Source organism: Cygnus atratus, chromosome 28 (genome assembly GCF_013377495.2).
Source record: "Cygnus atratus isolate AKBS03 ecotype Queensland, Australia chromosome 28, CAtr_DNAZoo_HiC_assembly, whole genome shotgun sequence".
Lineage (NCBI taxonomy): Eukaryota > Metazoa > Chordata > Aves > Anseriformes > Anatidae > Cygnus > Cygnus atratus.
This window is the reverse complement of record NC_066389.1, coordinates 1,078,581-1,101,244: the sequence shown is the minus strand read 5'-3', so window position 1 is coordinate 1,101,244 and position 22,664 is coordinate 1,078,581. Positions and strand designations below refer to the sequence as shown.

The 22,664-nt window shown below is 54.3% G+C and overlaps 2 protein-coding genes across 2 annotated transcripts in view; both read right to left on the bottom strand.

Moving 5' to 3' along the window:
• Nucleotides 1-230: 230 nt before the first annotated feature.
• Nucleotides 231-629, bottom strand: NHLH1 (nescient helix-loop-helix 1). The gene has a single exon (XM_035567377.1). The coding sequence runs from the start codon at nt 627-629 to the stop codon at nt 231-233; it is 399 nt and encodes a 132-aa protein (XP_035423270.1).
• Nucleotides 630-16,198: 15,569 nt separating this feature from the next.
• Nucleotides 16,199-22,664, bottom strand: part of NCSTN (nicastrin) — a 13,184-nt gene continuing 6,718 nt past the window's right edge. The window contains exons 9-17 of the mRNA XM_035567321.2: nt 21,610-21,714; nt 21,345-21,422; nt 21,026-21,195; nt 19,688-19,790; nt 19,325-19,420; nt 18,736-18,823; nt 18,450-18,601; nt 17,918-18,130; nt 16,199-16,379 (exon numbers count right to left, since the gene is read on the bottom strand). Coding sequence (XP_035423214.1) covers nt 16,257-16,379; nt 17,918-18,130; nt 18,450-18,601; nt 18,736-18,823; nt 19,325-19,420; nt 19,688-19,790; nt 21,026-21,195; nt 21,345-21,422; nt 21,610-21,714 — 1,128 coding nt within the window. The 3' untranslated portion in view covers nt 16,199-16,256. The remainder of the gene's footprint in view (nt 16,380-17,917; nt 18,131-18,449; nt 18,602-18,735; nt 18,824-19,324; nt 19,421-19,687; nt 19,791-21,025; nt 21,196-21,344; nt 21,423-21,609; nt 21,715-22,664) is intronic.

Below are 22,664 nucleotides of genomic sequence, written 5' to 3'. Positions count from 1 at the left end.
GAATACAGACCGTAGTTCAGAGAGGGGGCAGAGCGGACGGACGGGGACTCGGTCCATTCGGACAGACGGGTGGATGCAGGCACAGCATTTCGGGTGCCCAACATGTGGCGCAGGTCGCAGACGGACGGACAGACGGACTTGAGCTCTTGGCTCGGATGCCCAGCACACGTCCAGGTAGGAGATGTGGCAGACAGACAGACGGACGGACGGATGGACGCAGGCTGGGCGGCTCAGACGTCCAGCACGTGGTTCAGGTAGGAGATGTAGCAGATGGCCAGGCGGAGGATCTCAATCTTGGAGAGCTTCTTGTCCGGCGGCAGGGTGGGCAGCAGCTTCCGCAGCTCGGCGAAGGCCATGTTGAAGGCCTCGACGCGGATGCGCTCCCGCGTGGCGTGGGCTGTCCGGTATTTGGCCGTGGCACGCCGCCGGCGCCGGCGCTCCTCCCGGCTCAGGTGCTGCAGGTCTTTCTTCACGGCCTCACCCTGCTCGGCCATGCGGGACGGGGCGCACAAACCGACGCCGCCGGCGTCCTCCACGCTGCCCGCGCGGCCGCAGTCGCTGAAGACGGACTCGGACTCGGAGTGCGTCGGGGGCAGGTCGATCTCCGTCTGGTCCGAGTTGAGCATCATCTTCGCAGAGGAGGGGCGGGCAGGCAGACAGACGGACGCTTCGGGCAGGAGGCACTGCAGGACAGACTGACGCGGGCACCACGTCGAAGCAAAGCTGCTCGGCTTGAACGAGGTCCCCGGCTCACAGCGAACCCCTGCTTATTCTCCTCCTCCTCCTCCTCATCACACACCGTCCCTGCAAGGGAATTTCAAAATTTTTCCCTTTTCCTCGCTGGGTGGGTGACGACTTCAACAATAAACCATGTAAATAAAAGGGCAGGATGCATAGAAACACAATAAATAAATAAGTATCCTCGGTGCTGGCACCGTGCAGGTGCACAGAGACCGGGGGCTCCCCCGTGCAGCCGCGGCAGGACCCAGGTTTGGAGCCGTCAGGTGTCAGAGCCAAGCTCCTCCGGCGCGCTCTGGAAAAAAAGAAGCAGAGGGGCTCTCAGAGCCGCTGGGCAGGACGGAAAGGGGATGCTGGAGGCGTGATTGTTTGCTCTGGCTGCCCTGCGGCGGTGGCCGGGGGAAAGCCTGTCCCCGTCAGGCTGGGACGGGGCTCCGGTGGCGGAGAAGGAGCCCGCGGAGCAGCGCTGGGAGAAGGTGGAAGCCGCCTCTCCTGGCTCTCCGGAGAGATGACAGGTGGTGGATGAGTGAAGGGGAAAAACAGACTGCGGGGGCGAGGGGAAGGGGGGCTTATTGTATACTAAATGAGCCCGTATGTCATGGATCCTGGCACCCCAGACATATGGAACCCAACACAGCTGCTTTGCTTGATGTGTCCAAATAGAAGCTGGCTGCCCGCTCCCTCCGGGATGTTGTGCCGCCGGCCGGGAAGGCTGCCTCCTGTCCTCGCCCCTCTCCCCTGCCTGCTGCCTCTGCTGCTCGGCGCTGATGCTTGGGGACCCCGAGCCCCAGCACGGGGAGAGATAAGGGCTTGCTGCACGGACATTGTCCCCGGGCAGGGGACGTGCTGGGGTGGAGCAGGGGCCGGGGAACAAACTTCGGAAGGAGAAACACTGCTGCGCGAAGAGACGGCAGCGGGGCTGGGAAGGCAGCCAGGCAGAGATGTACAACATATTACATCGCTCAGGCCTGACAAGCTCGTAATGAGCCATATGACTGAGAAATGGAACCCAAACGAATATGGACAGGCGATGGCTGGGGAGAAATAGCCCACATCCCATTTTAAAAGGCGGCTGATGGACAGAGCCTTGATGCGCATTTACAGAAACGCTGCCCAGGAAGCACAAGGAACCCCCTAAGCATGCACAGAAGGGACTGCACGGTCCTCCTGTCCCCACACTAACATACGTGGTTGTTCCTCTGTGCTTACACACACACATCCCAGCAGATACACGCGAGTGGTCCCAGTCAAAAACTCCTCTATGAGAATCCCACATCCATTTACGCACAGTAATTTACACCCAGGCTCATATATTTGCCCCGCCAGGCATCTACACACTCACCCTTGCACTGGAATATTCAGATTTCACTAAAAAAAACAAAAACAGCTGGACTTTTTTTTTTTTTTTTTCTTTTCTGGGACACAGAACAGTGCGGCAGCACAAGTAAAGCACCCAAACCCTGAACAAAAAGTTATTCCCGTGAAGCCCTTAGCCTGGAGCTGTTTTAAGTAAGGGCTGATAGAAAGGTGGCTCTCGGAAGATATCCTCAGGGCTTTCAGCATGACATAAACTGCGCTGTCCTTAGGGCGAGCCCGACTTTGGCTTCGTGTTTGACTTGCTCTGCCTGCGGACAGCGAAGCCGGACCCACACAGACGCGTGCACCTGAAGTTCCCACATCAGCCACAGCTGCTGTAGCCGTGTGCGATGGCCGTGCCTCCTGCACCCCGTTCAACCTCCTCTGCTCCTGTCTTGCTTTCGTTTCCCCAGCCCCTTGTTTCTCTTGTCCCCTTCCCGCAGAGCCAGGACCTCCTTCCTCGTGCTCTGTCCCTCCCTGCCGGCTGCTTGGGAGCAGCGTGTCAGGGTGCAAACAGCTCAAAGCAAGCCGTGCCTGAGCTGAGCATCCCTTCTGCCACTGCTCTGCCTGGCCACCTTGTCACCACGGCCGTGTTCCTGCGCGGTCACATCATTCCTGCTCATTATACGGTTCCCTGGAGCATCGCTCCCAGCTGCTGCGGCTCCAGCCGGGAGCCCGAGCTCCGGGGAGGCTGCAGCGGGGCTGGGAGAAGGGGGGACGTCAGCTCTGGGGCCGGACACACGCCACAGCAGCCCTGAGCCCGGTGCCGGACCTGGGGTGCAGCGAGGAGTCAGCGTGCGGACACCCAGGGTGGCGCTCAGGCGTGCGGCTCCTCTTTAAACACTCCCCCTTGCTCCCGGGGCCACGCTCATGACCTCTTCTGCCTCCGTTATCCCAGCGCTGCTGCCCTGAATCCAAGGGGCCCGCTCTCCTCTCGCTCTGCAAACTCAGGCGCTGCCGCATCCAGCCCGGGGCTGCCCCGTGGCAAGAAGCTGCGGCGCTGCCCCCCGGCCCCATCAGCACGGGGCAGGGGAGGAGAGGAACGACAACCTCCAGCCCCAGCCTCCCCCCAGCCTCCTGTGACACTGTCACTGCCATCCTGGGGGAGGACAGGCTGCGAAAACTCCTCTCCTCGGGCAGACGGATGGGGAGCAGGCTCGGGACCAGCCTGAGCACCACGCACCAGCGTGCCGGTGCAGAGGGCTGTGGGACGCGTTGCTGTCACCGTCTCAACATCCTCGTGAGTGAATTTTAGGGGTTATTGAGCAATGGGAGGCAGGAGTCCTGCCCGGGGCCTCTCTCTGCTCTTGGTCGCGGGAGGATGTCAGCAGGACAAGTTTCAGAACTGGACCCCAGTACTCCTTACCCTGCTCCTTCTTTGCAGGGTTAGTCCAGCCTCAACAAGCTTTCCTCTGAAACGTGTGCTCTGAGGGGCTCTTTCCTTCGGATGAACCACAAACTGACACCTTCCTAAAGCCATCTGCTGCAAGAACCTCCTGTAAACCCCTGCTTGTCCCAGCCCTGCCTCCAGCAAAGTCCCAGGGATGGCCCCGAGGGGAAGCAAAGCTCCCCAGCCCTTTGCTCTCCCCCCTCGCCCTTTCCTTTGCACTCCAGACCAGTGGTGCGGCAATTTCTGAAGGCTCCCTGGCCACGCAAAGAGGGCGCAGGCTGTGCCTAGGACCCCACTATCAGGCCATTCGAGCGGAGGCTCCTTCCCTTGTTTCTGAACAGAATCCCCCAGGTCACTGCCAAGCCCAAAGCGAAGGACACGAGTGCGTGCTCGTGCCCTAAAGGTGGCCCCAGAGCGTGAGCGGGTCAGGCACCCCTTCCGAGAGCACCTGGAGCACGTAACACTGCTGACCCCGCACCTCCCCACCTATCCCACTCGCATTTCAGCGGCATCAAAGCTCCCAGCAGCGGCCGGGCACGTTGCTATCCCACCCCGAGGAGAGGCCCCTTACCGCCAAGCCGCCGACCATTCCCGGGCTCCAGCTTTTCCCTTCCAGAAGCTCAAATAATCCAGGGAGCCAGGAGCCGCTTGGCTCATCCGTCCATCGAGGAGGTGGAAAGTTGGCGTCTTGCTCGGCGGGATGGAGCCGGGGCTCAGGGGGAGCCCCGGTGGCCTCGGGGCCCTGGCATCTCACTCCTTGGGCAGGAGCGCCGGCGGGCCACCGCACGTTGAGATGGACACCCCGAGGAGGCATGTGCCCCGCACGCTATATATACACCCCAGCCTCGCACGCCGGGTCCGACCCCGGCAGCCTCATTGGCCGCTCCGGTGCTCCCCCCCTCATAAATATTAAAGCCAAGAGAGGGGGATGCCATTGGCTGTGCGGGAGGTTGGAGCCCCCGGGAGAGGAGGGAGGTGGAGGTTGGATGTGGTCCTGGAGGGTGGATGGAGGTGGTGGGCTGGGAGGGAGGGAGGGAGGAGGGTGGGGGTGCTCCGGGAGAAGGCGACATCTGTTCTCCATGCATATTTCATAAAGGAGAAATGGAGAGATGGGGAGTGAGCGTGGCAAGAGAGCGATGGGCAGGCGAGGCTCTGCGCCGGGGTGGGACGAGGAGAGGCGGCTGCAGAAGCAGCGGGACCAACGGCGCGGCTCTCCCCGCCGCGGCGTGGGTGCATGTGCGAGGCGGGCTGCGTGTCCGTGCACTGCTGGCACGCACGTGTGTCCGCGTGCAAGCAGCCAGGAGCGGGCATCAGCCGGCCGTGGGTCTGCGCGTGGGGCAGGTGAGCACCCGTGGGTGCCTGGACCACTGGGAGCCTCTCCCAGACAGGCTCCAGCAGCAGCAGCAGCAACTGTCCCGTAGGTGCTGCCTGTGAGCTGCTGTGAAATTCACCTGGAGTAAAGTTTGGTGAGGAGAGAAAAAGAAAGTGAAAGGAAGAGGTACCCAGAACACATGGGTACTGCTCTGAAGCACTGCCAACCACAAAGCAATGATCTCTTTTGTGGGTTAAACCGTCTCTGCCTCTCACCCTTCCTAGATTTAAGATTCTTGCATTAAACTCCGTCTTGAAAAAATCTGCTCTAGTTTGTCTCCATTACCAGTAAACTCCTGGCTCGGAAACCCGTGCATCCCCCGTCCCACACATACATACGTACTTGTGTGCATCCTCCCAGACCTCCCTGCAGTTTGCTTGCTGGAGCATCCTGCCGTCACCCCCTCCGTCCCTCCCCCAGGTGCTGGATTCTTGCCCCACTCCCAGTCCCCGGGGGCTGCTTCCCCTCCCTGCACGGCGGGCGAAGCCCAGGTGATGGGCATCAGCACCTGGGCAGGCTCCAGCCCGTGGCACGGATCAGCAGATGGTCTCGGAGTTTGCAGGGCGTGCGGTGGACGAGGCAGAGGGCTCAGGTGGCAGCGAGGAGCCTGCCTCACCATTGCTATGGCACCGATTATAAAACAATATTTGCCTAATGAGCTCGTGGCAGTAGCCACATCCGCCCCGAGACGAACGCGCGCGCGAGGCGCAGCACGCCTGGAGAAGGCACTGGATGCAACGCACATCACGCATCCAGCACACGCCTGCCCCACGCACGCTTCTCACACACGACACGCACAAATCACTCCTCTTGCATGCGAAAACGAGCAGCACACGCACGTCCACGGGCACGGGCACCACTCACCAGCCCCACATCCCCCTGCGTCCCCCTCCTCTCTCCGCACGCGCGGCAGCGCTCCGCCTGGGCCCCCGTCTCCCCCGAGAGCCCGATGGGCTGTTCGCATTTATTTCTTGCTCCCTCCTCTGCTCCGTCTCGCCTGCCCACCCCCAGGGCCAGCTCCTCTCCCCCTGCCAGGACGCCAGCAGGGCCCCACCTCTCTCTGCAGCTGATGCTGGGCTGCTCCGGGCATCCTGCCGGGCTGGGCTCGGGGAGGAGGGGAGGGAAGGAGCGAAGCTGGCTGCTGGAGCCTCCCCGCAGGGACGCCAGGCCCAGGCTGTGCCGGCCTCGTGGCCACCGCAGCGTCCAGGCGAGCGGGCAGGTTCCTGCTCCTTTCAGCAGGCCCCCACTCAAGTTTTTCTCTCCAGGCTCAGGCAGATCCATCCTCCCCCTGCAAAGGACGCAGGCTGCCCGGCTCAGCCCCGAGGTGGGGGACATCAGCCAGGACAGCCCTCTGTGTGGCCCCAGTGACACAAGCACAGCAGACGGTCCCCGTCCCAGCCTGCCGTCACCTTAACTCTGCCCTCAGCTGCCTCCCAGCCTTCCTCCTTCCGCAGGTAAGAGCTGAGATCGCAAAGGCCCCTTCGCTGCCGGGAGGGAGGACTTCACCTGGGGACGTCCCTCAGCTCGGCCGCTCCTCGTCCGCGAGATGTGCCTGCGGGCAGGACGCAGCCCTCGTGCTCGCAGGGGCTCGTGGGGGGCGAGATGAGCACCGGCGGGGCCGCGCCTCCCCGCCGCGCCAAGATGAAGCCATGGCCACGGGTCTCGTGGGAGGGTGACGGCACAGCGAGAAACTCGAGACCTTTCTCCTGCTATCCAAGCCGAAGTTCCCCCCTCGGCTGCGACCTTCCCTTGCTCAGAGCCCACGTGAGCAGCTGTGGTCCCCGGGAGTTTGGCTGCTGCCTCCTTCTCTGCCTCCTCAGCAAGAACTTGGGAGCTTCAGGTATCCTAAGGCTGGCCAAAAACTGATGAGATCCGGGGGAGGGAGAACAAGAGACCCTTTGGCTTTGTTCTTCCCTTCTCAATTTCCCAACTTCCTGACTGGCAGAAACTGGTATCCCTCACCAAAACCAACCAGGTTTCTTAATCGCAGGAGCCCACAAGCCGGAGCCTGCAGAAAGCCCTCCTTCCCTCCGAATTCCTGGGCCTCCCTTTCAACACGGCATTCAAGCGGCAAACGAAGCTGGTGAATGGCGGCGGGAGCGCGGCCAACGTTCAAAAACCTCTCGCTAGCTTCGCCGTGACCTGCGAGGGTGAGGTCGAGGTGGGTCCGTCGTGGCGCTCCCACCCCAGGGGACGGAGCCCTCGAGGATTTGCCCACCTCGAGCCAGGGGTTTTTGGGGATGAGCTGCGGGAGGAGGCACGGCCGGGGACCCCCGCGGGGGGATGCCGCTCCCGGCCTCCCGCCTGCGTGCAGGGAGGGCACGGCGAGGTATGAAAAGAGGCTCCAAGAGGCAGCATTTGGCAGGAGATGAGGCGACATATTGTACAAAGCCACCGGGGACCACGCTGGCCTCTGCTTGTCAGGGAAAACAGGCAGCTTTAACCCTTGGGCTGCTGGAGCAGACCCAGCCAGAGTTTTGAGGACTTTTATACAGAGAGGGGCTGCACGCCCCAGCGATGGGTGGGAGAGCGCGAGGGAGATCCCTGCCACGACTCACGGATGCTGGAAAGAGCATCGCTGCCGGGACATGACCACTTCTGCCCCCGAGGACTGGCATCTTCACGCACATGGTGGGACCACGTCCCGTCCGTCCAGCAAGGACCCTCTGCAGAACAAAACTCAGAGAGCTCTGCTGAGCTCCCCCGTGTTCCCGCCATGACCCAGCTGCTCACTCCCAGCAAAGCCTTCTCCGCTGTTTTTGGGCCATCCCCTGCAGAAGAGGTCCTCCAGCACCTGTGGTGACAGTTTGGTGCCGTTTCCCTTCTTCCAGGTGTGCACACGCGCGGGTCGTAGAGGCTGCAGCTGCCGTCTCCATCAGGGCTGGGCTGCAGCGCTCCGTTACAACCAACTGCTGCAGCCGGCCTGGCTGCGGGGCTCGGGCTGCTCCGTGCAGCCGGTGCACGGCCTCGCCGACCACCCCGTGACACTGCCGGGCGATGCTCCGGCCACCTCGCGGGCAGTCGGTGGGAAGCAGCAGCCCAGGAACACCCGGGCAGCGCACGAGCCATCGCTCGGGGTGATGCCGCCCTCGCAACACCGGGCTCAAAACCTTTTTTGGCTGAGCGTGGTAGAGCACACAACTGCAGGTGCACGCAGGTTGTCCGTGCGAGCTGTGTGTGCACAAGTGAGTGTGTAAACGTGGGCTGCAGGGCACGTGTGAGTGTGGGTAGGTGGCAGGGCACGGCCCAGCACCTCTCAGCACACGTTTGTGCGCACCCCCGTGTTTCCTTGTGCATGCGCCCAGCTAATAACAGCAGGGCCCTGCTCTGCACAGCACACCCCACGCCCTGGGCACGCTTGCCTGGCTCGTGACAGAAGCTCTCGGCTCCGATAGCCCCTCTCCTCTCCTCGCCTTTGTCTCCCTGGCTTTTATTGAGTGCAGGTTTTGTGAGCGGTCGGTGACAGACGGCCCCGGTGCTCGATAACTAGACAATCTGTCACCACCACCACTGACAGCTTTCACAAGGAGCCCCTTTCCTTTCATCCTTCCCAGCTCCCTTCGCCTCTGCTTGTCCCCCTTCCACACGTGCTCTCTGGCTTTGTTCCCCCCTAAAAGCCAAATAGCGACAGAAGCTCCTGATCATAATATTGCTCTAATCGAGTCTGTCATAATCGGATCCAATCTAATTACGTTCAGATCCCTCTCTTCTCCTGACTCTCTCTATTGCCTGTCCATCTGTCCCTCTCTTCCCTTCCAGTCTTTGTGTCCATCCATCTGTTATCTGCAGGCCTTTCTCCCTTCCCATCATCTCCCTGGGCCCCTGCCCCATTCGCAGCGTGGCCGCCCCGGCCCTTTCCTCCAGCGGCTCCCTCTCCAATCCATCTCTCTTAAAGGCCTCTCCATCAATCCATTTAGCAGCAGCTCCCTGCCTCCTCTAGCCCATCTGCTTCTCCCTTTCTGCTGGCTGCGAGATGCAGAGATGCTGCTCTGTTTGTATGTCGATCTTGATTAGCCCCAGAAACCTCGCTGCTAGAGCTGTGCTGGCGCTGGGGAAAGATCACCTGGGTAGCAGAGAGCTGTAGGTCCTAAGCAGCATCCTCCATCCCTGCCTCATCCTCTGCTTCCTCCGAGTAATTGCACCACGCACGGGCTGGACAGGCAGGTGAAAGAGGCTGGACAAAGCACGGAGATAAAAGGACAGGGCCCCAGGAGCACAGGGCAGGCTGTGAAGGAGCAAGCTTGAGTCGCTAAACGGGAGGTGGTGGCAAAATCTCCTCCTAGCACCATCATCTCCTCCTAACACCATCCCTCCAAACTACCTCACATTTCCTCTAGCCCCAGCATTTTTCTCCAGGAATGCACGCAACTGGCTGGTCGATGGACAGACAGACAGACAGAGGCACAGGCTTGCAGTAGGAAAATTTGACTGGGTCTTCTTGCTGCACACAGAGAGAGGACGAGGCTGAGCAGAGTTGGGGTGGACTGCTTCGACGGTACTGAGCATGGCGATCAGGTGCCCGGGTCTTGCACAGCTGGGATGCGGGGTCACTCCAGGTTCTTTCGTGCCTTTCCCAATAGCAGCAGTTGCTGGTCTCTGTCGGAGACGAGGGCAACAGCAGATATGGACCCTGGGCATGATCCAGCCTGGCAATAACCGCACTGCTATTTGCAGTATTCAGACCCCAATTTTAAACACGTTAGACTCAGATGCCTGCTGGGCACCAGCCAACGACCTCCGCTTGCTGCGATGGTTGTCCTGAGCTAAGCTGCCTTTGCTCCTTCAGCTGGACTCACTGCTGCTCGTGAGTACAACACAGAAAACAGTTGTCAACCACTGTGGCAGCAGGAGCCCTGGAGAGCAACTTCAGGCTGCTGGATAGAACACGAGGCAGCGACACAGGACCCCTGGGTTCTCTTACAGCTTTCATTGACTCAGGAAAAAAGACCGTGCAGTCTCTTTGCATCAGTTTCCTCCAGCTTTAGAGCCAGATCAGGCTGCGCACCTGACTCCACCATCACATCGGAGTGTCCTGGCCCAGGACAGGCAGCCCCCCCACCATCATACAGCACCCCGTGATCCTTGCACAAAGGGGGTGAGGGATGTGCAGACAGAGGTTTCTGGTTTGCATTTCCCACCTGCTTATTTTTGTCCAAGCAAACGCTTTCCCAGGTTGGCTTCTTGTAACCGAAACGATTCCTTAGCAGACCCGGATGTGTCCTTTAGACAGCAGCATCGCACAAAGGCTCCGTTACATCCACAGCCGCTTTAGTGGTCCACGGACCAGTCTGTGTAGGCAAAGGATGGGCTCAGGCCCACTCCAGAGAGATCTGGAGCAACTTCAAAGGCAGGCAGAGAGGTAGAACTTGTTCACGAAGCAAGTGGGTGGCAGATTTTCCCTACCTATTTATCTGGGAGTTAAGGCTAAATGCTCTCCCTTCACTAGTCTCCACATAAGCAACTGTCACTTGTGAAAACAGAGTCTGGCTGCCCAAATACACCTCAAAGCAGTGCGTAGAACAATGCCTCGGTGTCTCTAAATGCTGAGCAAGGTGTCAAAGCTGGCAATAGCTGAACTGGGAGCTGAACCCAACCCCACTGCAATGCTGCCCATCATGGGCAAGCAAAGGGGGGAATGACAACCCCAGCAGGGCCATCTGCGGGGAGCTCGACACTGGCCAGCAGCAGCCGCTGGTGCCCAAAGCGCAGATGCTGGGCTCCAGTGCTGGGAAGAGGAGAGGCGGCAGAAGCTGGGCAGCCTGGAGAGGAAGGACGCAACGTGGAGAGCAGAAGTTTCAGCTCAAGTAAGAGAAATGGTGACTTCCTGGAGAAGTGATGGAGAGAATGATACCATGAACGGTTCTCTGCAAAGTCCCAGGTTCAGTCCCCAGCTTGAATAAGGCACCGGTAGCTTTCCTACAGCTCACTCATCTCCCACCAGAGCAAACTTTCCTGCCCTTTGTCAGAAAGCCTTTCTTTGGTCCCCAAAAAACAAACCCTTCATCCTCAGATCAGCTTCACCTCTATTTTAGCTGCTGATAAAACATAGAAAAATTATTTGGGAAGACACCGATTTTTTTCTTCCTGTCTCCACTACTTCCTTCTCCCAGAAGCCAAACAGCCCTGGCTTTGTTCTGGGTATTAATTAACTTTCCTGCCTCTTAATATTCCAGAGCCATAAAGTTCCCAGGAGCTGGGAGGCCGGGCGCTAAGAAAACACACATTTCCTCTCCTTTCTCCTTGTCTCATTGACTGTCACCCCCATATGTCTCCCCCCTCCGGGCACAAGGGCAGCTGCAAACCCTCCTCTCTGGGCTCAGCCCCAGCCCTCTGCCTCCTGGGAGGCAGCTGAGTTCAGAGGTCAAGAGAGTCAGTGGCATCTTCTTTTTGTGCAGAAATCCCTGGTAGAGTTGCGTGGGGAGAGAGGAGAGGAAATTGATGCTTGCAGATTGTGTGTGTGCGTGGCGGGGGAGTGTCTCAGCAAGATGCCTGGGGGCTCTGCGGCAGAGACGGCATGTGCCAGCTGCCCTCCTCAGCAAGAGGAGCGAGGGGCTGCCCAAAAAAACCTAGCCTAGGCTTTGATGTAGCTGGAGGTGGTGTGGGGAGAGTTTCTTCAGATTACTGCCCGGATTAATCGACCAATCTCGGTACCAGAGGCAGCGTTGGAGTTGCACGGAGAGTCTGTGGGGGGATATCAGTAAGGACAGGACTTCTGAGCTGGGCAAGGCAAAGGGACGAAGTAGATTTTGGAGGACAGTCGAGGACTGGCAGGAGAAAAGCAAGGCAGAGCTGCCTGCATTTCTGTTCCAGGCTCAGCACTTTGTAGCAGAACGACAGGCAGCAAATCGCTCCTCTCCAAGCACAAGAGGAAAGCTGGTTCCAGTGTCCTCCGTCTTCTCCAGGGCTGTTCTGCCACCACCAGGCTCGCCAGGGCTGGACGCAGGGAGGAGATGGGACGGAAGAGGCGCAGAGCTGCAGCCTTCACCTTCAACAGAAGAGCGCAAGGTGCAGACAGGAGATTGCCCCTGGGAGCAGCTGCCCCAGCCCTCACTGGCGTCAGCCTGTTTATTTTGAAGAGCAGTTCGGCAACACTTGCTAGAAGTTGCATCACTTCTTTTTCCCCTGGCAGAAGGCCGCAGAACTTGCTTCTCCCAGGCTCCATCCCTTGAGGGTGAATTTGCTCTTGGGCTGCTCAGCTGCTTTCTCCTTTTTCTCCCGTTCCTTTGGTCAAGCGTTGAGCAAAGGAGTGAGCTTGCAGACTCCCCATCCCAGTAAACCAGCAGAATAAGTGACCTGCTGAACTCAGTGCCTAAAAAATGCCAAGGATGCCAAGTGCTTGGACAGAACTCAAAGCTACCCAGCATCTATAAGCAGCAGGAAGAACAGGTTAGACCAGGAATGATGTAAAACAACCTCAAAATGTAGTACTGGAAGAAAGTCAAGTCCTCGTGCTTTGGAGCAACAAGCCAGTCTGAGAGGCAGAAGAAAGCGTTTTCCCCAGTACCTGAACTTGATTGGTATGCAGCAGCTGCACCGGAGTGAGCTTTTGTCCCCTCTGCTGGCTCTGCTAGTCAGCTGGGAGAGTATCGTAAGTCATTTGCTAGAAGAAGTCTGTCAAGGCTAGAAAACAGCTATTTCTAGAGTGTTCCTGTGAATCATTTCCCCACTGGACTGTGTCCTCCTGGACCAGCTACAGCAGACACGCGGTGTTTGCTCCCTTCCCTAGACCAAGAGGCAGCTCAAAGCCTTCGCTTCAAAAGATGACCGGACAAGTTGTTTGCTTTCCATATGCTTTGCATAATTTCCCATGCAAACTTATCTAATTATCACAGAAAGCAGGCTTTGAACAAGGGGCATTATCTTGCTTGCATCAGCCCACCTCAAAGAAGGCCACACCGCCAGCTTTGCGCTGTCGCCCTGCGCAGCCGTCTGAAGCACAGCAGCCAGCACGAAAGGGGGAGTGGGAAAGGGTGGCTCTTCTGCCATCGCTGCCTGGAAAAGGCTGCCACCTCGACTCCACCTGGTTCAGCCAGCACCCACCAAAACACACGCAGTTGCACCTCAAAACTCAGTAATTTTGTCGCTGTTGCAAAGAAAAATCTACATTTAAGGCAACGCTCAAACTACTTTCCGCGTCCTGAGAACACACTTATTCCCCATTGCTTATTAGCATTAGGGATGCTCTAATTAATGCACATAATCTCAGGAGTGATGGAGACAAGCGTATCGGGGGAGTTATCAACTTTAAGGTTCGTGCAGCTGAGGACAGCTGCTGTTACATCAGGGTGGGCAGGAGGAACTAGAGATGTGCAACCCAGCCCCAAACCAAAGGCTGCTACCGTACATTATAAAGGAAGATAAACAGGGGGTCAGGGCTGTTTCATTTTTAAAGTGGGAAAATGCATCTACTGCGGATAACTGCGCTCAAAATGAAGGCATGGAAAGGATGGCTTAAGAGTGAGTCTTTTCAGGGCTAAGACACTGTCTCCGGGCTTAAACCAGCAGACAGCAATTCCCTACGGGGCAGCGGTTTAGTAGCCATACACAAAAGCAGCAAAGGCCTTCCCGGTCCCAGCGGAGGGGAATGAGCACTCCCAAATCCACTGTCAGCTCTTTGTTTGAAGATCAGGAGTGAGAATAAATGACTGAACAGGTCAGAGATCCCAATTCCTCCCGGCTTGCCCCATTTATGATCTGGAGAGGGATGCAGGTGAACGTAAGACCTTTTTGCATGGTGCTGTTTCTGTATAAAATGCGATTTCATTCTCCACGACACACAAAGCAGCTCCTTTCACCAACATTAGCTCTACTTCAACAAAACATCTTTGTATTTCAAGTACTGTTCACCTCGAGGTCTCAAGAGCATCCCCTCGCCCCTGTCAAAGAGGCCAGGAGCTGAGTTTGTGTCACCAATGAGAACGGGCACTGCGAGGGGAAGGACAGGGAAGAGAAACACGGGGAGACTGACTCACTCCTGTAGCTCATTTACTTCCCAGATGAATCCAGCAATCCTATTTCTTCCCCACCCCCTTTCATCCTACACTCAGGCCCAATTCCCCAGAGGAGGGAAGGCTCAGATCCGAGCAGCGCAAGCCTGATCATCAAAAGCCAGCTGAGCAAAATGAATTTACTGACCATGGCAAAAAACAATGAGGAGGGCTGGAAACACCGACGGCTACCGCCTCTCCTCCTACCCCTCCGCTCAGCGACACTGCTGGCACCAGGAGTTTGAAGGACACGCAAATCCCCGGCTCAGGGTAAATTTTGGGCTGAGAGTCAAGCGAAGACTTTTGGTGTTCTCCAGCATTGGCAGCGGTAGGAAAAATGTGTGTCTGCTGCTGCGCCTGCCAGCCTAGCCCCCTTGCTTCTCCCTTCCTCTTGTCAGCCACTGATAGGAGGGTTGCTCATTGCACTGTCCACAGGGGAGACCTGTTGGCCATCCGAGGAGCGGCGTAGGCACAGACAACGGAGGCAGCTGTTTGTTCGCCTCGCCAGAGAGCGGCTCTGAACAAAAAGCTGGGAGTGGAAAATGGGGCTGGGAGTGGTAAAAGGGCTTATGTCTGTCTGTACGGGGAAAATGAGCAAGGAGAGGGGAAAAAAATAATAATTCCAACCAGAAGCCTTCAGGAAAAAAAAAGCCCCAAGCAAAGAACCTAGATTTGAAAGGAGAGAGAGAGAGAGGGAAGTATGTTAAAGAAACATTTATAATTTTAAAATTATCAAGAACCTTGTGTATATAGACCCACTTTGCTGATTAGCCATCTCTCACCCCACCACCTCTTCACATGGCACTGCTGCACCCAGAACTACGCATTTGCATTTTGATACATAAAGAAAATATAATAAACTTACCTTATGAAGGGAAAAATATATTTAAAAAAATTGTCAGATCACATGCTGTTTTGTGGTCCTCTTTCTCAACTAAAGCACTTTCAAGCACAGAAATAGTCTACTTGGATAATTTGAGGGAACCGATATTTTCTGCCCAAAGATTAAGAGTTAGAGGCCATGAAAATCCTTATTATAAAGAAAAGATATCTCAGTTTAAACTGAGATATGAGTTTCTTCGGAATTGCTAGAAGAAATGAAAATAAATCAGGCACAGAAACATTCCACCAAGTATCAGGAACAGTTTCCTGATAGTAAGATGTATTAGCAAGTGGAAAAAGTCTCCCCTCAGGGAAGCACCGAAAGTACAAGGCCTGAATTACTTTAAAACTCCAGAGTTTATGTCTAGTTGAGAAAAGACTTAAACACAATAAGGCTGCATGGTCCTCCAGGGAAGGGAAAACGATGCCTGCTTTAGTGCTAGTCAGCTCTGATTTCTGTGATTAATCCTCTCTACCTGTTTTTGAGCTCCTCGCTTTGGACAACAGCACTATCGCATCTCTGAATCGAGACTGCCGAAGAACAGGTGAACAACTGGGAATATCTGAGAGCCTGGTCAGTCGTGACTGCTGGCCCTCAGAGTCCGGTCTTGCTGCGTGCTAAGCAATACCATCAAAGGGAACAAAGTGTGTGAGCATGCAATTTAGAAAAGATATTTATTATACCAGCACCTAGAGATCAAGATCAAGGCGCTGTATGGAGTGTCCAGCCATCCCTGCCTTGGAGAGCTTACGGTCTGAGCAGTGGTGAGTTAACTCCCTGTCCTGTCAGAGGGCACCGTGGCTTTCGTTCATCCAGTTGTAGAAAGAATTTTGAGAGTCAAAAACCATATCAGACAAACGCTGTTCCTCCCAAGATCAAAACACATTGCAGCACCCAGCAGTTTTGGTCCTTTTGGCAGCAACTGAAGACAATGCAGGCAATGGGTTAATTTGTAAGCGGAGATTTTTTTTTTTTAATTAAACGGAACTATTTATATATATACAAAACCCAGAAAATATTGCACCATTAAAAAAAGGACATTTTACATCTAATCATCTGTTAAACACACCTTGCCCTCCCTGCATTGTAGTATATATACAGATTCACAGCAACTGTTGGACATGAACAGGCAACCCATGCTTTCAGACACCACGGAAATCTGCTGGTCCACACACATCCCAGAGAAAACACTTTTACCCTTTCCACCCTTGCCCTCCTTTAGGGAACATATCCATCACGTTGTCGTCTCGGTGGCATTCAGGACCAATCACCTCAAGTTGCTCAGATGTAAGGACAAATTAAAAACAAAAGGCTTTGGGAACTTCTCAGTCACGATTTGTTTTGGGCTTGGTCGGCACAGTTTTCTGGGAAAGTCTCTTACGTGTTGGGGCTCAGTCCCCAGAACTCGAGCGTGGAAGCTCTGGAGCGAACCATTTGTGTCCCTATCCAGAGAGAGGGGCATTCCAGTGTAGTTTCTTCTTTGACAATTGCAATCCAAGGACTAAGACTTCTCAACCCCTGAGAGCGTCTTCAGTAAGCCACAGCCCCAGGGTCCCGAGGGATGCTAAAAAGTACATCCGCTTTGGCGTTGATAAAATGCGTGGCGAGGAGGGAGAAGACCAGAATGGCAATGCCCACAACCAAAGTGATTATCTAGGGAGGGATGAGAAATACTTAGCGTCGTCGTAACAAAGACAGACCTGCAGCATCTCACAGAATTTGTACCCGGTGGGGTCTCTGTCACAGAGACCAGCTCTCACTCCTCAGGCACTAGGCACATGAAAATAAAAACAAACCCTGAGGACCTTACAGTCTTAGACAAAAGGAACAGTGACTGCCAAGCAGGCTCAGATCAGCTTTCTCTGCAGTTATCAACAGCGCACACAGATGTTTAAGAGAAAAGGCAGGAAAGCTATATGACTGATAAAGGAGAATATATCACGTGTCAAAGTCACTGGAGTAGTCCACGTAGTTTGCAAAGAATTTTAGCAAGCATTTAATGGGACGCTTTGGCTACTCCTGAATGAACTGTCACATCCCCCGGTAAGGAACTGTAAATGCCTTCAACAAGCACAGCTGCTGGCAGAATCAACATCTGTCAATAACCTTTGCATAACTGAGATTACCTCCTGCTCATCGTGTTTCCTGAAGCTTAAGTGCCTGACCAGTCTAAGGCCTCACTGGGTTCCTTGCTGTCAACCCTTCTTGCACGTAGGACTATTGCTCCCAATTTCCCCTGGTTATCACAGAACAGCCTCCATCCACTGGCCAGGCACTCCTGTGCTGCTACAGCTCCCACAACGTTTTCCATCAGCACTTCAGGGATGGCTGGGCTCAAAACGTGCACCTCAAGGGTACCACTACCCACCAGGTTGTGACACAGGGCAAGAGACACGGGCAGGGCATTGTGCTTGCCTGACAGAGCTAAAAAGGTCCAGTGCCACACAAATAAGTGACTCATAGTGCAAATAACCATCAGAAAGATGCAACAATTGCCTGGGCTTGCATGGCCTTTGGGTGGCTTACCGCTGGAAATGATGACAAGAAGGCTCTGGAGCTGTCTTGGCAGGGCGCACAACTTCATTAACAGCTAACCAGAGGGCAGCCAGGCCCAAAGGGACCGCGCACTTAACACGTATTTTGCTGGCACTTCAGCTGCATCACACCCAGCTAAAGGCTGCTTCCAATCTGAGACACTGAACCAGCAACAGCTCTCACTTGTGAAGGCTTTTACAAAGGTTATTTCTGTGCTGGCACGAGGGGATTCAAACAGCAGCAAGGCAGGTCTGGGCTGCACAGCGGGCAAGCCACCCCAACAGCCCGATTCACTGGTCTGGCCTCCTGTACATGGGGAGAAGGTTAAGACTCCTGTCACTTGAATCTTTTATTCACAGACCTCAGCCTGCTCACGGGATTCTTGATTATTCCGTTCTGTCTCAGCCTCAGCGACTAGGTTATTACCCCCCAAATGGCTGGAGGTGGCAGGGTTATCACCAGCGATACACTCTTGGTTATCCCATTTGCAAGGCCCAGAGCCTGGCTTCTTAACTGGGAAGCTCACCTACGATAACAGCACGCGATCTAACAAACTCTGAACTGTTTCTCCAGCTGTCAGATATTATTCAAAGACCTTTGGATTTGGCCTCGTCACATTTTTTTCCTCTTTCTTTTTCACACAAGCACAAACTCACCTCTAGCTCCTTGCTGGCTACCAGAAATATCCGGGCGCGGATCTCCTTCCACCGACTCTCTGTCCACGTGGAATACTCTGTAGATCCCCACTGCCTCAGCTCAAAGGCAGGAGAGAGCGCTTTGCTTAGGTGAACAGTTGACCGAACACAGTAGGGGACTCGTGTTGTCGAGTTAGGGTCCAGAGAACCCTGCACCCAGGCATAATCATACAGCTGCAACGAAAACAGGGCAGTAAGACCCAGCAGAGCACGAGCAAATAACCAGACTGTGCCCTTGTTCTGGAATCTTGCCTCTCTTTGGAAGGAGGTAGAGGGTTTTACTGAGGGTTCTCACTGCAAGGGGATCCTTTCACACAATCCTCCTCTGCCCCTGGGCTTCAAAATGCTTCCTTATTGAAGGAGTTGAATGAATTCTCCCACGTGTGATTATGGGAAGTAGAAAGCATTCCTAACCAGCTTCCCTCAAAAGCAGAAAACCGGCAAACTAGACAACAGATGTGTTCTTGTCCCACCCCACTCTGACGGCACTTACTTCTTTCTCAGCGTTTGGTGTTTTATCAGGGTTCAAACACTCTTCCTTGGTGAGGTTAACAACAGTGCCCGTGAGGTTGGCCAGAACATAGTGCACAAGATAGGTGGTGTTCACAGGGCTGGAAACAGCGACGTAGTGCTGGGGAACATCACCTGGAACAGTCAGAGAAATGGGATTGACGGGGAGATTGCCAGAAGCAGACAGCGTTACTGTGGAGCTTTAGAAAGCTGCCAGGTAACATATGGGGTCAAACCCATCCCCACGTTCTTCCCTGTGTTGCTCTTACCAAGAATCCCTTTTAGGTCAGGCTTAATGATGGACTGAAACCAGGAATTGTTCATTTTAATCAGAAACCCATAAAGCATTCGAGTGACCTGGAAAGAGATGGAAATTGGTTTATACAAAGAAGAGAGAGCAAAGCATCTTAATAGCTACACCTCTCAAGATTATTTGGCTGGTGGATGTTTTCCACTCCAGGGACCAAGAGCACAGGAAAGGAGTCACAACTTTATATGATACAGGGCTGAGCTGTGAAAGCTGGGTTTGATTCCACATCTGTTGACTCCTTAGCTGATCCCTGTGGCACTGATTGCCATTTCACCTGTTTCCTCTTCTGCTTTGTGGAACAAGGATAAAGGAGCTCTGTTTGCAGAAGGCTCATGGAGCTTAATGTCTGCCTTGAGAGGCAAGGAACTAGAGAAGGGTGAAAAGTTTTTCATTCAGCCGTGGTGGGGAACGGGAGAATGGGGGAGATGCAAAGCCCTCACGGAGACAGACAGGACAGCATGCTGTGTAAACACACATAAACAGAGACAGAAGGGAAGTACGTGAGGGCTCATCATAGATGCCAGGGACACAATTCCATCTGCTCGTACCGTTTTTGGATCTGCCTGAATAGCAGAGGTGTTGTTGGCTCCCCCTGCAAGCCGGTAGAGAGCACGGGCGACCACTGTGGCAACTTCTGCCAGGGACTGCAAAGGAAGAGCGCTCGGTGTTAATCAAGATAGGCAGACACAGCAAAACAAGGAAGAGCAAGCCAGAACCTACACATCCATCGAAATGCTTACATCGTGCTAGCATCTGAGTGCCTTTTGCCGTTGTAACTGTACCAAGTACTCTCATTTCTTTCTGCCTTCTTTGAAAACGGCTTTCCCCCTCTCCCCGTGATCCCACTTGCGATCTGCCCAAAGCCCCACCCATCCCAGATACAGCAGCTAAAGAAAATGCGGAGTAGGAACCTTGGCTGTGTCTGTGACATATTCCAAGGTCTCCTCGGGGCTAAGCCCCTCGGGGTATTGCATCCGGATGTTCTCTGGAGTGTCGTACATGCTCTGGTAGTATCTGAAAAGAAGAAGGCAAACAGAGGTTGGGGAGGGGCAGAAAGAAACCACAGGGCATGGAATTCAATTCAGAGTGTGCCTAAAGCAAACAGTGGGAGCAGTCTCCTGGGAGCAGAGATATAGCCCTGCCAAAGCACTGCCCTGCCACACGCTCCTTAAACCATTTAATGAGGCTTTATAATTAACTTGGCCCTTCCACAGCTTCTCCCATCTGAGGATCTCCAAGCAATTTACAAGCTGTGATTAGCTTTCCAGTGGGCAACTGCCCAATCTATTAAATGGGTAGAGAAACTGAGGCAAGGACAACCCATGCAGAAGGTCTCATGGGAAGAGAGCTTTTAACGCACATCATGCTAGTGGATTTTATTAATGCCTTATCTTGAAGGCAGTGAAGAATTCCAAGTGAACTCTACGAGAGATTTACACCCAAGTGTCTGTAGTACACACAGCTGCACTGGGAATTGGGCTGAAAGCCCACTGCATGGGCTACGCATCTGATATTCCCAGACAACGTGGGACTGATCCCCCCAGTCTGAAGATGGTCACGCACCCAGGAGGCGTGCTTTCCTTCACCTCAGCTTTTCCTGCACCTTCAAAGCAGCGCAGACAGAGCTGAAAGGGAAAAAAGGGAAGCTACTTCCCCCTTATTATGCCCCAGATTCTCGGTAACAGTAAGGAACGGTAGAAGATGAAGGCAATGAGACAATTTGAAGAGTTTGGATGAAGGGGAAGGCAAAAAGAGAAAGTGAAAAGGGGATGTCTGTCCTCTACCCTACATCCCCATTTCCAAAGTTGAAGAGGAACAGGGGATCCCCACGGAACACGCTGTATTAGGGTCATGTAGGGTGAACCAAAGTGCCCTTTTCCAATGCCTGGGGCTTTCTGCCATCCCAAACAGAAAGCTATATTAAAAAAAAAAAAAGGCAGCTAGCTTCTGGAAGAACAGATGAGGCTTAGGCACGCTCAGTTGCCATTTGCTCACCTCTGGCTCCCAGCCAGCTGTGGGGAACATTTTCTGTACAAAACTGGATTTCTTTCGGTTGTCAGAATAATTATGTTGCGCTTGTTCAATTACATGGCACACGTTTGCTCCTCCGCTCCCCCCGGACTGCCGCTCTACATGTATGTTCGGCAGCACGCTCCCGGCAGAGGAGTTGCAGGAGCTCGGGCTGCCCTCTGCTGGCTCTGCTGCCTTTGGCCAAGGGCCAGCCTGTGCTGTCCACCTCGGAGGAGTACCTGTTCTGGAAGGCAGCCTGGTGGTCAGTTAGGACCACTCCGGGGATGTGCCGGGCCCGAAGGAAGCGCTGGAAGGAAGATGGAGGAAGAGGCTGCGAATATCCAGCTTCCTGCAAAGTTACATTTGCTCCCACGCTGCTATTACGCAGAATATCGAGCAGGTTTCTAACCTGGAAACGAGAAGAGAAAACAGCACTGTTCCGCTCTTCGTTTGGATGTGCAATTTCTCTGGGAAGTTTAACATCCTCATCATTTGTAGCATGCCAAAGATCCCACAGCATTTTGGGTAGGTGAGCAACTACAGATTGCTTTCAATCACCTGTGTTTGAACAGATTCATTCATCCAAGAGACGGGGTCTGTATGCATCCATAAAACGGAGCCGTTCCTTAGAGCCACCTGCAAGGGAAAAATACAACAAAACACCATCTTAAGCACATACTAGGACAGCACTGAATCTTCTGGAGCAGGGAAGGCCAGATGAGGAAAAAAAACAACAGAAGTAGTAGAAGGCTGGCTAGGAAAACTACAGCTAAATTATCACAGAAAAATAAGGAATAAAAAGGTCCCCTAACTTCTCTCTCACCTGATTCAACTCCACAAATGAATGAATGTTGTCCAAACGGAGAGGAAACTTGTCTTTTTCCATATCATACACCATTCGTGAACTGCCAATATAATCAAAGGTCTCCTGCAAAAGAAAAAAAATAAATCACACATGAACCGCGTGGATAGCTGCCTGGCACAACCAGCAGCACCATTTGAGAAGCTGAGGTGGAAAAAAACCAAGAATTCAAGGGCCAGCTACTGCACCAAGTATTTCTGAAGGTCTGCGTAGCCTTGCACGCACCAAAGGAACTATTACATTGTGCCTGGATCCAGGGACAAAGGTATTGCAGGCAGGGACGTGGCAAAGGACAAAAATGAAGGCAAACAGCAAAAACTCAGGGGACAGCTATTGGATTCCACAAGCAAGAAAGGCACAAAGTCAGCTTATGTGAGCACCTACAAGTCGCAAGGTACTGCAAGTGAGTAACAGCAGAGGGACGTTACTCCACCCTCCACTCTGGCACACACCTTCCTCTTCGTTTTCGGGAGAGCAGAATAGGAGGTCAGGGAAGAGGGCAATCCTCCGTTCCAGGAGTTAAAGACATGAAGCTCTCCCAAAAGGAGGGGTATCTGTTTCTCCGGAAAAAGCGGGATTGAAGGCAAGATGACAGAAACGAGTTTGTCAAGAGAACTGCAAGAGGCTGAGCTTTGCTTGGGCATGAATAGATGCCCTGAAGAAGAGAATTTCCGTGACAGAAAAGGACAGCGAAGTCAGCCAGCCACCAGACTTTCCTCTTGACTAATTTACAGCCAAGTCTTATCACTCCTCTTACATCCTGGGAGCACGACAGAGAATGTCCATTCCATCGTGCTGTATGCTGGCCTCCCCAGGGAAATTCTGACTAGGGATGTATGTGCTGGGGAGGGTGAATGAAGGGAATCACATGGCCACAGCATGGGGCTGTGGGAGCCAGTTTCACAAAGCCGCACAAAAGAAGCCATCAATGTAGATGCCTTCAGGGGAACATCAGCTGTTGGCCATCACTCCCTCCTCCACAAGCTTGTTCTGCTTTTCCACAGCTGCCAGCTCCA